The sequence below is a fragment of the Oncorhynchus nerka genome, linkage group LG14 (assembly GCF_034236695.1).
Source record: "Oncorhynchus nerka isolate Pitt River linkage group LG14, Oner_Uvic_2.0, whole genome shotgun sequence".
Taxonomy (NCBI): Eukaryota; Metazoa; Chordata; class Actinopteri; order Salmoniformes; family Salmonidae; genus Oncorhynchus; species Oncorhynchus nerka.
In genome coordinates, this window is record NC_088409.1 from 53,174,141 (window position 1) to 53,187,495 (window position 13,355).

At 43.3% G+C, this 13,355-nt stretch overlaps 1 protein-coding gene across 1 annotated transcript in view; it reads right to left on the reverse strand.

Annotated features, from left to right (window-relative positions):
• Positions 1-13,355, reverse strand: part of LOC115141471 (dedicator of cytokinesis protein 10-like) — a 142,273-nt gene that overhangs the window by 45,816 nt on the left and 83,102 nt on the right. The window contains 7 exon segments of the mRNA XM_029680362.2: positions 1,854-2,069; positions 4,743-4,853; positions 5,144-5,326; positions 5,652-5,789; positions 6,558-6,673; positions 6,996-7,105; positions 11,555-11,659. Coding sequence (XP_029536222.2) covers positions 1,854-2,069; positions 4,743-4,853; positions 5,144-5,326; positions 5,652-5,789; positions 6,558-6,673; positions 6,996-7,105; positions 11,555-11,659 — 979 coding nt within the window.

Sequence of the window (13,355 nt, forward strand, 5' to 3'; positions counted from 1 at the left end):
CTCCCGGATATCCTAGACCCACTCCAATTCGCATACCACCCCAACAGATCCACAGATGACGCAATCTCAATTGCACTCCACACTGCCCTTTCCCACCTAGACAAAAGGAACACCTATGTGAGAATGCTGTTCGTTGACTACAGCTCAGTGTTCAACACCATAGTGCCCACAAAGCTCATCACTAAGCTAAGGACCCTAGGACTAAACACCCCCCCCCCTGCAACCTGGACTTCCTGACGGGCCGCCCCCAGGTGGTAAGGGTAGATAACAACACATCTGCCATGCTGATTCTCAACACTGGGGCCCCTCAGGGGTGTGTACTTGGTCCTCTGTATTGGAGCGGGTCGAGAGTTAAGTTCCTTGGTGTCCACATCACCAACAATCTATCATGGTCCAAACACACCAAGACAGTCATGAAGAGGGCACGACAAAACCTTTTCCCCCTCAGGAGACTGAAATGAATTGGCATGGTTCCTCAGCTCCTCAAAAGGTTCTACAGCTGCACCATCGAGAGCATCCTGACCAGGCGCATCACCGCCTGCTCGGCATCTGACCGTAAGGCGCTACAGAAGGTACTGCGTACGGCCCAGTACATCACTGGGGCCAAGCTTCCTGCAAACCAGGACCTACATAAAAGGCGGTGTCAGAGGAAAGTCTATAAAATTGTCAAAGACTCCAGTCACCCAAGTCATAGACCGGTACCGCTTGCTGTGCAGTAGCACAGAAACAGAGCGCCATGTCTAGGACCAAAACGCTCCTTAACAGCTTCTACCCCAAGCCATAAGACTGCTGAACAATTAATCAAATGGACACCGGACTATTACATTGACACCCCTCCCATTTGTTTTGTACACTGCTGCTACTCACTGTTTATTATCTGGAGAAGTTTCAACTGTGCTGGACAGATGGGAGGCAGCGTGTCGGGCGTTGTGTGGGCAAGCGGTTTGCTAATATCAACATTGTGAACAGAGTGCCCCATGGGGGCGGTTGGGTTATGATATGGGCAGGCATAAGCTAAGGACAACGAACACAATTGCATTTTATCGATGGCAATTTGAATGCACAGATATACCGTGAAGAGATCCTGAGGTCCATTGTCGTGCCATTCATCTGCCACCATCACCTCATGTTTCAGCATGATAATGTCTCAAGAATCTGTACACAACTCCTGGACGCTGAAAATGTCCCAGTTCTTCCAAGGCCTGCATACTCACCAAACATGTCACCCATTGAGCATGTTTGGAATGCTCTGGATCAACGTGTACAACAGTGTGTTCCAGTCCCCGCCAATATCCAGCAACTTCTCACAGCCATTGAAGAGGAGTGGCACAGTCTGATCAACTCTATGTGAAGGAGATGTGTCGTGCTGCACGAGGAAAATGGTGGTCTGATCCACGCCCCTACCTATCATTAAGGTATCTGTGAACAACAGGTGCATGCATATCTGTATTCTCAGTCATGTAAAATCCATAGATTATGGCCTAATGTATTTATTTAAATTGACTGATTTCCTTATATGAACTGTAACTAAGTAAAATTTTGGAAATTGTTGCACACTGCGTTTATATTTTTGTTCAGTGAATACTTATGCCATGCCCATATTTTTGTTATTTAATTTGTATTCATTTGTAGAATTTACTTTTCACTTTGACATTATGGAGTATTTTGTGTAGCTCTATGACAAAAAAAACTCAATGAAATTCATTTCAATCTGACTTTGTAAAGCAACAAAATGTGAAAACGAGGGGGGGAGGTGACTACTTATGATACCCACTGTACATATCTCTGCACCATATACATAACATCACATAACATAACCTATAACATATCCCAGTAACCCAGTCCTACTGTACCTCGGAGAGGTCTCCGTTGCGGACGTGTATCTTGGCCATGCTCTCCAGCCAGGTGCGCCGGAGCTCGGGGGTGCTGGCGTAGGAGTTGGCCAGGCTGTACTGCAGGTCCACCAGCATCTCCGGGTCCTTCTCGTGCTCCTTCATCTGGGACGTGGCCATCAACACCGTGCGGATCCGCTTGGTCAAGTCTTTCACCTCGGCAGGGAACGGTGTGTTCTGGGAGTGCGGATGGATCATACATACCGACATCACACTTGATTATTATTTTAGTGGTAAACAAGAACAAAGGGTTTTTAGCTTCTGTGAGGCTCAGTTACAGACACAATGTGCATGACGTCACATCCGATCAAACACGGGCAGTATGCACAATCACAGCATATACAAACATTATTAGTCACTAGAGGGAGTTAAGAGAGTAATCACAAACTCACTTCCTCAACACTAGGTCTGACTCCCAAATGCCACCCTATTTGCCATATAAGCAACAAGGCAGGTCCTACAAGCCCTGTTTTTTTTCCTCGCACCTGGACTACTGTTCAGGTGCCACAAAGAGGGACTTAGGAGAATTGCAGTTGGCTCAGAACAGGGCACGGCTGGCCCTTAAAAAAGTACACGGAGCGCTAACATTCATGACATGCATGTCAATCTCTCATGGCTCAAAGTGGAGGAGAGATTGACTTCCTCATTACTTGTTTTTGTCTGTTTAAAATACTAGCACACAGCTCAGACACCCATGCATACCCCACAAGACATGCCACCAGTCTCTTCACAATCCACAAGTCCAGAGCAGACTATGGGAGGTGCACAGTACTACATAGAGCCATGACTACATGGAACTCTATTCCACATCAGGTAACTGATGCAAGCAGGAGAATCAGATTTAAAAAGCAGGTTAAAAAAACACCTTATGGAACAGCAGGGACTGTGAAGTAAACACAAACATAAGCACAGACACATGAATACACACACATGAGAACAAGCACTATACACACAAGTACACATTCATTTTACATTGTAGATATGTGGTAGAGGAGTATGGGCCTGAGGGTAGACACTTGGTGTGTTGTGAATGCTGTAATAAATGCATTGTAATGTTTTTAAATGTGTATAACTGCCTTAATTTTGCCGGACCCCAGGAAGAGTAGCTTGGCAGCAGCTAATTGAGATCCATAATAAATACAAATACATGCAGTGTCAGAGGAAGGTGCTAAAAATGGTCAAAGACACACAAGTCATAGACTGTTCTCTCTGCTACTGCACTAACTCTTTTGACTCATCACATACGCTGCTGTTACTGTTTATTATCTATCCTGTTGCCTAGTTACTTTATCCCTACCTATATCTACCTCAATTACTGTTACGGATACAGGTATCCTGTGGGTGTGTGTGTGTATGTATCCTGTGTTCTTTTCTCTCCTTCTCCCCTCACAGGTGAAAATCATCACTCCCCAATCAGTCACCAATCAATCATCAATCAGAAGACACAAGTTCCTTTCCCTTGGTTTAAAAACCCTGTCAGTTGTTTGCTCTAGAGCTCAATCTCTCTGTAAATGCCATATGTCTGTAGATCACTCTGTTTCACCCTCTCCTACTATGTCTCTCTTTATGTATTGAGCTATCTTTTGTTTGAGCACCTCCATATCACTTTGTCCTCACCTGTGAGTATTGTTTTTGGTTATGGTGTTTGTTTGCTGGTGGGAAAAGGGGGAACCAAGACAAGTAGCCCATGGGCATACACTACCCGTAGGTAAACTTTGTTAAAAACACTAGTTAGAACTGGGCGGACCACCCACTGTATTTTTGGTTAGCTGTTGTTGAAATAGGCTAGTCTAGCTTAGGGGTGTTTTGGATGCTTATTATTTCTTTCCTTGGGTCCAGCTCAGCCCCTTTTCCTGCCCCCCCTCCCATTACCGTGTGTTTACTAATAAACCCTGAGTTTGACGGTAGATTTCAGTTGTCGTGGTTATTTCATTCTCACTTTTACTTTGTCACTATTATAAATTGCATGAGTTATGTCTCGTTACCATCTCCCCTAGACTGTCGGGCCAAAAGGGATTCGTAACAATTACCTAATAGTCCTGCACATCAACTCGGTACTGGTACCCTGTGTATACAGCCAAGTTATTGTTACTCATTGCGTTTTTATTCCTTGTGTTATTATCTTTCGATTTTTCCAGTTTTTTTCTCTTTGCATTGTTGGGAAGGGCCTGTAAGTAAGCATTTCACTGTTAGTCTACACCTGTTTATGAAACGTGACAAATACAATTCTATTTTTTTTGCCATGGGGTGGAGAGGAAAATATGCGGTTTACAAGATATTTACAGCAATTCTACACATTTTGCCATAGGAGGGAGAGAACATTTTGCTGTTTTAAAGCTAGTTTGCTGCAATTCTACACATTTTGCCATAGGAGGGAGAGAACATTTAGCTGTTTTAAGGCTAGTTTGCTGCAATTCTACACATTTTTCCGTGGGGCGGAGAGAAGATTTAGCAATTTCATGCAGTATTTTTAGTTTTAGAGTTAATTTCTTCCAATTCTAATAATTATGCCATAGTGTGGAAAGAAATGTGTGCCGTTTTTAATATGATATCTGAGTGAGACTGACTATTAATTCGACCTTGATTACTACAAGTTTAGATAGCTGGCCGCTAGACTAACTTACCAATCTCATTTTTATGTTGCTGATGTGGGCTAATTGACTATCAATGACTGACATATCAAGAGAAACTGTTTATGCACAACTGAATTTAGAAATTGCACCATGTGTATTCTACTATTCTACCCCGGAACAGTAAGTTGAGACCCCGCCAGTTGCAGTGGTGGATTATAAAGGGAATAGGGTGCCATTTGGAACGCAGCACAATTATCAGTCCCGTCCCTGTTCTCACCTTGAGAGGAGCATCTCCGTTGGCAAAGTTATTGATGATGGCCAACGACTGTTGGAAGCGTGAGCCCCCGATGCCAGCATCCGCTATCAGCTGACTCACTGCCTTGATCAACTGAAGGGACGGGGGAAGAGAGAGGAGAGAAAGAGAGTGAAGGTGGTGCTAATCACAACCGCTCTGAAACAGTGTGGCGATGTGTGTGTGGTCTCTGATCGGCTGCTAAACAGTCTGTTTCAGAGGTAAACACAGCCATAGAAACATCCCGGCCTTTCTCTATCTAGGCCCTGCGTTCACCGCACAAAACAGTGAAAATAAAGATCTGGCGCACACACACACTGACCCCCCCCAACTCCACCCCAAGAACCACAGCCCACATACACATCCCTCCACCCCCGCTGACTGACCTGTAGGTGGGAGCGGACAATGGACTTTCCCTTGGTGAACTCAAAGTTTTTCCTCATGAAGAAGTAGAGGAGTGCGGAGGCCTCAGTCTGGGTGGAGCTGGAGCGGTGGTTACAACACTTCAGGATCTCGTAGCACAGGCAGCCACACAGGTCCGCTTTACCCTGGAAGAACGCAGAGGGGAACTAGACAGAGAGAGGGTGTAAGGAAAGAGATAGAGAGAAGAGATGGGGGAGGAAGAAAGAGAGAAGAAGCAAGAGAGCGAAATATGGAGTAAGTAGGGAGAGAGAGAGGGAGAGAAAGGAAGAGAAAGAGCGAGAGAGACAAGGAGAGAGAGAGAGCTTAGCATCAGTAATGTACTATGAATAAATTCTGTTTCCATAAAGTCAGTTAGTGTGTGTGTGTGTGCACATGTGTATGTGTGTGTGTGTGCACATGTGTATGTGTGTGTGTGTGCACATGTGTATGCGTTCGTGTATGTGTGTGAGAGCAATCAGCTAGTGCAGAGACCTTCTGTATGAAGAGGCGCAGGGCAGCGAAGACGTGTCTCAGGGTGCTGGTGGACTGATTGATCTGGAAGAACAGGAGGAAGGTGTCGAACACCTTCTTCATCAGCAGGTTCTGACCCTCGTCCTGCAGTAACTGTTTCTGTGGGAGGGAAAGAACAACAATCAACATATGTCCTTCCCAAATGGCACCCTATTCCTAATCACGTCCACCAGATGGCTCTGCGGTACAAATTGAGTCTGTGGGCAAGGTTACCCTATTCCCTATATAGTGCACTATTTTTGACCAGGGCCTATAGTGCTCTTGTCAAAAGTAGTGCACTATATAGAGGAAATGGTGCCATTTGGGATGCAGGCATAATATGAATTGCAAATGGCTCCGGTCAAAACACAGACAAAACAGCATGTCTGGGTTGCTTTACAGAGTATAGCAATTGTAGGAATTGTGGGGCAGCCAACTTGAGGATTGAGGAGTGCACAGTAACCTACAAGAACAACAGAAGATAAAATCACTAGCTTGGAATACAAACGGAATACCTCGGATTCAGTGAAGTGAAACAATAATGATTGGTGAAACAGAGTGGTATTTAGTGTGGATTCCATGTGGAAGTCACTGTAGTTCTTAGGAATAACCACAAGGTGGCAATGGCGTATTAAAATAGGCTCTCATGGATGACCGGTTTAGGATTGCAAAAATCCCCCACTATTCCCAGGTTTTCCAGAAATCCCGGTTGGAGGACTCACAGATTTCCTGTTAATTCCCTCGTGATTCCAGGAATCTTCCAACTGGGATTCCTGGGAAACCTGGGAATTTTGAGAGAGTGTCCAGAATTGAGCAACCGTATCATGTCTCTCGGTTGTAGAGATCGGTGTTTGACCATTCAGACAGTGGTCATTGTTGTTGTCTGACCTTGTGGTGATGGACAAAGAGGCCCAGAACATCCAGCACGATGAGGGCCACCTCGGTGGACAGATTGGCCTCGATGTCCGTCGGGCTCAGGTGGTCCCCCTCTGGGATATTCCCATCTGAGGGAAGGACAGGAAAGGGGCGATGATACATCAGCACAGCAAGCAACAACACAACATCCTTACCCTAGCAGTAACCCCCACACACCTAACAACAGAACAGTAATAGCTAAGTACCGTTTGCACTGTAAAAGCTGAGAAATAGCACTGTGGATGGTTGGTAAGAATAAAAAAGCTATTGGCCTAGGACAACAAAAGCTAACTAAATAACTAACCACATTGATGTGAACTATGTGAATTAAACAGTTTTAAAATGGGACCGGGGTGGCAGTGCCCAGTGATGGTGGGTGAGTGGGCGTAATTGGGGGGGAGGGGACATTACCCGTCTCCATCATCTGCAGCAGCTTGGGGTTGGTCAGGGCGTTCTTGGCCCGGATGATGGGCATGGTCTGGGAGCGTGCGTGCCGATGGCCGTCCTGTCCTGACAGCATCCTGGTGACCAGAAGGTCAGGGGTTAGAGGTCAGAGGGTCAACACATAACTCTCAACCTTGCAAGTCGGGGTGGTGTTCAGCAGGGATGAAACCGGTGAAAGTGGTTTGAAATGAAGGGGATACTCTGTGAACTTGTCCAATATGAAAGCTGACTTTATCCGTTTCATGTTTTGCGTTTCGTGAACACGATGCCCGATATATTCACTCCGCCTTGAAAACATCCTGTAATTCTAATCCCAAATGGACCCCTAGACCCTACGACCTATTCACTTGTGGAGGTCTGAGAGGATGTGATTGGTAGAAACATTCCACTTAACCTATCAAAGGGCAAGTAGGAGCACGTATTGTCAAATCCTATCAGATCTCCGCAAGTGCATAGGGCGTAGTCCAGGGGTCCATTTGGGATTGGTCGTAAGTGTGTGAAAATGTCTAAGAAAACATTATCACCAGTAACGTGACAACAAACAGGTTAATGAGACCACGTAGTTATAAGGGATTGCTGTTAAGACAGGGATTCTATTTTTAATGGGGAAGGATTTGCAGACAAAGGACTAGCCAATTACACCACACCACACGTATGGTAGACACTGAGGGGCATGATGAGAAAACAGAGTGGCCGCCACACTATCACATGACACACTCACAACGTCCACCATGGATGGTCACGTGTTCAGGACCATGAAGACGACACTGATGAACAGCAATGATGAACAAAACTCATAATAGGACAAATGGTGAACACAAAGTCAGCTGTTTTAAGTCCTACTTATAGTTTACTGGACTAAAAATGTATAGTTTACTGGAGACATTATTTATATATTACTGGACAAAAAAGTAAAGTTCTAAATAAAGTGGAACAGATTAAATCCTTTCTATCTCTATCACTCAACTCCATGTTAAAGACACCTAGCTACTGTTACATACAGTGCCTATAGAAAGTCTTGAACTTTTTTCACATTTTGTTGCTTAATGAAGTGGGATTAAAATGGATTTAATAGTCTTTTAATAGTCAAAGAAAAATGTTTTAAAAATGCTTTGATTCATGACAAATAAAACACTAATATACAGTTGAAGTCAGAAGTTTACATACACTTAGGTTGGAGTCATTAAAACTCGTTTTTCAACCACTCCACAAATTTCTTGTTAACAAACTATAGTTTTGGCAAGTCAGTTAGGACATCTACTTCATGCATGACACAACTCATTTTTTCCAACAATTGTTTACAGACAGATTATTTCACTTATAATGCACTGTGTCACAATTCCAGTGGGTCAGACGTTTACATACGCTAAGTTGACTGTGCCTTTAAACAGCTTGGAAAATTCCAGAAAATGATGTCATGGCTTTAGAAGCTTCTGATAGGCTAATTGACATCATTTGAGTCAATTGGAGGTGTACCTGTGGATGTATTTCAAGGCCTACCTTCAAACTCAGTGCCTCTTTACTTGACATCATGGGAAAGTCAAAAGAAAACAAATTGTAGACCTCCACAAGTCTGGTCATCCTTCATCTGTACAAACAATAGTACGCAAGTATAAACACCACAGGACCACGCATCCGTCATACCGCTCAGGAAGGAGACGCGTTCTGTCTCCTAGAGATAAACGTACTTTGGTGCGAAAAGTGCAAATCAATCCCAGAACAACAGCAAAGGACCTTGTGAAGATGCTGGAGGAAACAGGTACAAAAGTATCTATAGCCACAGTAAAAGGAGTCCTATATCGACATAAACTGAAAGGTCGCTCAGCAAGGAAGAAGCCACTGCTCCAAAACCGCCATAAAAAAAAACAGACTACGGTTCGCAACTGCACATGGGGACAAAGATCATACTGTTTGGAGAAATCCTCTGGTCTGATGAAACAAAAATAGAACTGTTCGGCCATAATGACCATCGTTATGTTTGGATGAAAAAGGGGGAGGCTTGCAAGCCGAAGAACACCATTCCAACCGTGAAGCACAGGGTAGCAGCGTCATGTTGTGGGGGTGCTTTGCTGCAGGAGGGACTGGTGCACTTCACAAAATAGATGGCATCATGAGGTAGGAAAAGCATGTGGATATATTGAAGCAACATCTCAAGACATCACTCAGGAAGTTAAAGCTTGGTTGCAAATGGGTCTTCCAAATGAACAATGACCCCAAGAATACTTCCAAAATTGTGGCAAAGTGACTTCAGGACAACAAAGTCAAGGTATTGGAGTGGCCATCACAAAGTCCTGACCTCAATCCTATAGAAAATGTGTGGGCAGAACTGAAAAAGCGTGTGCGAGCAAGGAGGCCTACAAACCTGACTCAGTTACACCAGCTCTGTCAGGAGGAATGGGACAACATTCACCCAACTTATTGTGGGAAGCTTGTGGAAGGCTACCCGAAACGTTTGACCCAAGTTAAACAATTTAAAGGCAATGCTACCAAATACTAATTGAGTGTATGCAAACTTCTGACCCACTGGGAATGTGATGAAATAAATACAAGCTGAAATAAATCATTCTCTCTGCTATTATTCTGACAATTCACATTCTTAAAATAAAGTGGTGATCCTAACTGACATAAGACATAATTTTTACTATGATTAAATGTCAGGAATTGTGAAAAACTAAGTTTAAATGTATTTGGCTAAGGTATATGTAAACTTCCGACTTCAACGGTACCTTGATTAGATAAGTATTCACCCCCCTGTGTCAATACATGTTGGAAACACCTTTGGCAACAGTTACAGCTGTGAGTCTTCTTAAGTAAGCTTCTTAAGAACTTTGCACACCTAAATGTATTTCCCATTATTCTTTTAAAAAATTATTCAAACTCTATCAAGGTGTTGGGGATCATGGCTAGACAGCAATTTTCAAGTCTTGCCATATATTTTCAAGCATATTTAAGTAAAAATGGAAACTTGGCCAATCAGGAACATTTACTGTCTTCTTGGTAAGAAATTCCAATGTAGATTTGGCTTTGTGAAGGTTATTGTCATGCTGAAAAGTGAATTCCTCTTCCAGTCACTGTCTGGTGTAAAGCAGACTGAAGCAGGTTTTTGCAGCATCCCGTTTCTTTTCATCCTGAAAAACTCCACAGTCTTTGCTGATTTCAAGTATACTCATACCATGATGCAGCCACCACAATGCTTGAAAAAAGGAGGCAGTTACTCAGTGATGTGTTAGATTTTCTCCAAACATAAGGCTTTGCATTTTGGCTAAAAAGTGTATTCCTTTTTCCGTTTTTTTCTTCCTCATCAGTATTACTTTAGTGCCTTTAGTGCCTATACATATGTATATTTTGGAATATTTGTATTATGTATATTTGTATTCTTCTTTTCACTCTGTCATGTACATCATTATTGTGGAGTCACTACAATGTTGTTGATCCATCCTCAGTTTTCTCCCATCCCAGCCATTGAACACTTGCACTTTAACACATCATCCACAGCATAATTATTAACTTGACCTTGCTTAAAGATCTGTGCTTGAAATTCAATACTTGACTGAGGGACCTTACAGATATTGTATGGGGGACAGGGGAGGGGGTAATCATTCAAAAATCATGTCAGCCCCTATTATTTCACACAGAGTGAGTCCATATGTTATTATGTGATTTCTTAAGCCAAATTTGACTTCTGAAGTAATGGTTGAACACTTATGCAACGACTATATTTTAGTTATATAATTGTTATTCATTTGTAAAAATGCGTAGAATGTCCTTTTCACTTTGACATTATGAAGTATTTTGTGTAAATTACAATTAAATCAATTTTAATCCCACTTTGTAACGCAACAATATGTAAAAAAAAAATTAAAAAAAATAAAAAATGTTTGAAGGGGTTTTTACATATTGTTGCGTTACAAAGTGGGATTAAAATTGATTTAATTGTAATTTACACAAAATACTTCATAATGTCAAAGTGAAAAGGACATTCTACGCATAGGCACTGTAAATACTATTTGTAGTGTTACTTTAAGTCCAGTGATCCTTATCTGACCTGCATAAGAACATGTAATTCACAACTAAATTGCGGTTTTCCTGAACTACTCTACACAGCTCACTCACCTAATTATGATTAACAATTACAATTAATAAACACATTTATATATTATTACCTTTTCACACTAATGTACCAACCTGAACTATATTGTACTGGCTCGGATACTTTCTTTTCACATTGTCCTCTCCAGCACGGTTCCAGCAACTATAGTGGATGCGTAACCAGGCCAGCAGAGTACAGCTTAGCACAGCTCAGCTCAGTAGTGTGAAAAGTATGTGTGTGAGTTGTGTCGGACGCTGTGTGGTGCTCCGAGGTGAAGTTTCCCCTAGGTACAGACCTAGGATCAGCTTCCCTGCCCCCAATCCTAACCATAACCATTAGTTGGGCAAATGTTAAACTGATCCAAGATCAGGGTGTAGGGGAAACTTCACCCTGCTCCCTGTGTGGAGGGGCCCCCAGGTGGCGACTGTGCGTTTACCATTGAGGGAGCAGGCCTGAGGAGGACTGGGTGGAATGGTTAGAGCCCTTCAGGGTGCCATTGTTCTGGGTGGCCTGGGCCAGCTTTACCGCGGCTGCTAGCTTCCTGTTCACAAGCCAATGACACCAGCGTTAAGTCACACCACCATCATCATTATCATCATACTCTTCCTTCTCGTTGTCGAAATGAACATCATTTATCAAGCGTCTCAGAGAATGAGTGCTGATCTAGGATCAGTTTAGCCTTTCATATCATAATGAATCAGAATATCATGGACAGGGTGGTCCTGATCCTAGATCAGCCCTCCTACTCTGAAACGCTTTTGATAAATATGGGCTCAGGTGGGCTAAAGGCATCAAGCCAAGCAGAAAGAGGAGGGGGTCATTTCAGCATGGGACACAGCAATAGCGAAGTAGCGGGGTTAGTAGTGTTAGATAAAGAAAAATCATATTTTTCCAATGTTAGGTTGACGTTGCCGTTAGTGTGGAAGTATTTTATGGGCTATAAAGAGCATTAGTTGGAAGTAAGGGTTAGAGAGCTTTAGTAAATACGACCTAGTTTGCTTGTTGCTAATCCAGTAGCTACTGTATGTGGTGACAGAGATTAACATGTGAATTGAGCTAAATGATTGGCCTAACCATACCAGCTAATGCTATATCAATGAGCAGATTTCTTAGTGGTCAGGTCACTGATTCTACTATGGCCAGTAATCACAGAGAATGTAGAGCAGCGGATGGGTGGATGGACGGACGGCGGGATGATGGATGGAGAGGAAGATGGCCGTCATGCTACATAATCATTAGCTTACATATGACAGCAGCAAAAGCCATGCAGTAGCTACACACACACACACATCACAGCAAAAGTTTCAGGGTTAAACAGTACGAAATCAGTCTGAATTCATCACACATGTAGCCATCAATAAATGTGTAGTCACATAGACCTCCATTAACACATCAATTACACACATCAATACATGGAGTAGACAACACACAGGGGGAAGCAAGACACACAGACACACATTCCAGTGTGATCAGTCTGTTAACATGTAACATCATTGTTTACGAGTGTGTTTAATGGTTAATACTACAGATTGTAATGGAAAACAGCCGTTCAGTGGATGCCTTTCCAAATGGCACCCCATTCCCTTTGTCAAATTAAGTCAAAGTGAATTGGCCGCGTAGACAGATTTGCAGGTGTTATAGCAGTTGCAGTGAAATGCTTATGTTTCTAGCTCCAACAGTGCAGTAGAATGTCTCGCAAATACAATACAAATAAACAATCAATAAAAAAATTTAATCAAGATATCAAGAAATGACAGAACTGGTCCAATTGATAATCCAGGGGTATAGATATTTGAGTGAGCCTGTGTCAGAATCTAGAATATAAATACATGGTGTGTATAGACAGTATATAATACAAAATAAAAAATGGTATGTATTGGCCTCCCGAGTGGCGCAGTGGTCGAAGGCACTGCATCGCAGTGTTGCGGCGTCACTACAGCCTGGGGTTCGATCCATGACCGGGAGTCCCATAGGACGGCACCCAATTGGCCCAGCGTTGTCCGGGTTAGGGGAGGGTTTGGCCGGGGGGGGGCTTTACTTGGCTCATCACGCTCTAAGGTCCTTGATGATCTTCTTGGCCTTCCTTTAACACCGAGTGCTGTAAATGTCCTGAAGGGCAGGCAGCGTGTCCCCTGTGATGCGATAGGCTAATGGCACCACCCTCCGGTTGAGGGCGGTGCACACACCGCCATACGAGGCGGTGACGCAGCCCGACAGAATACTCTCAATGGTGCATC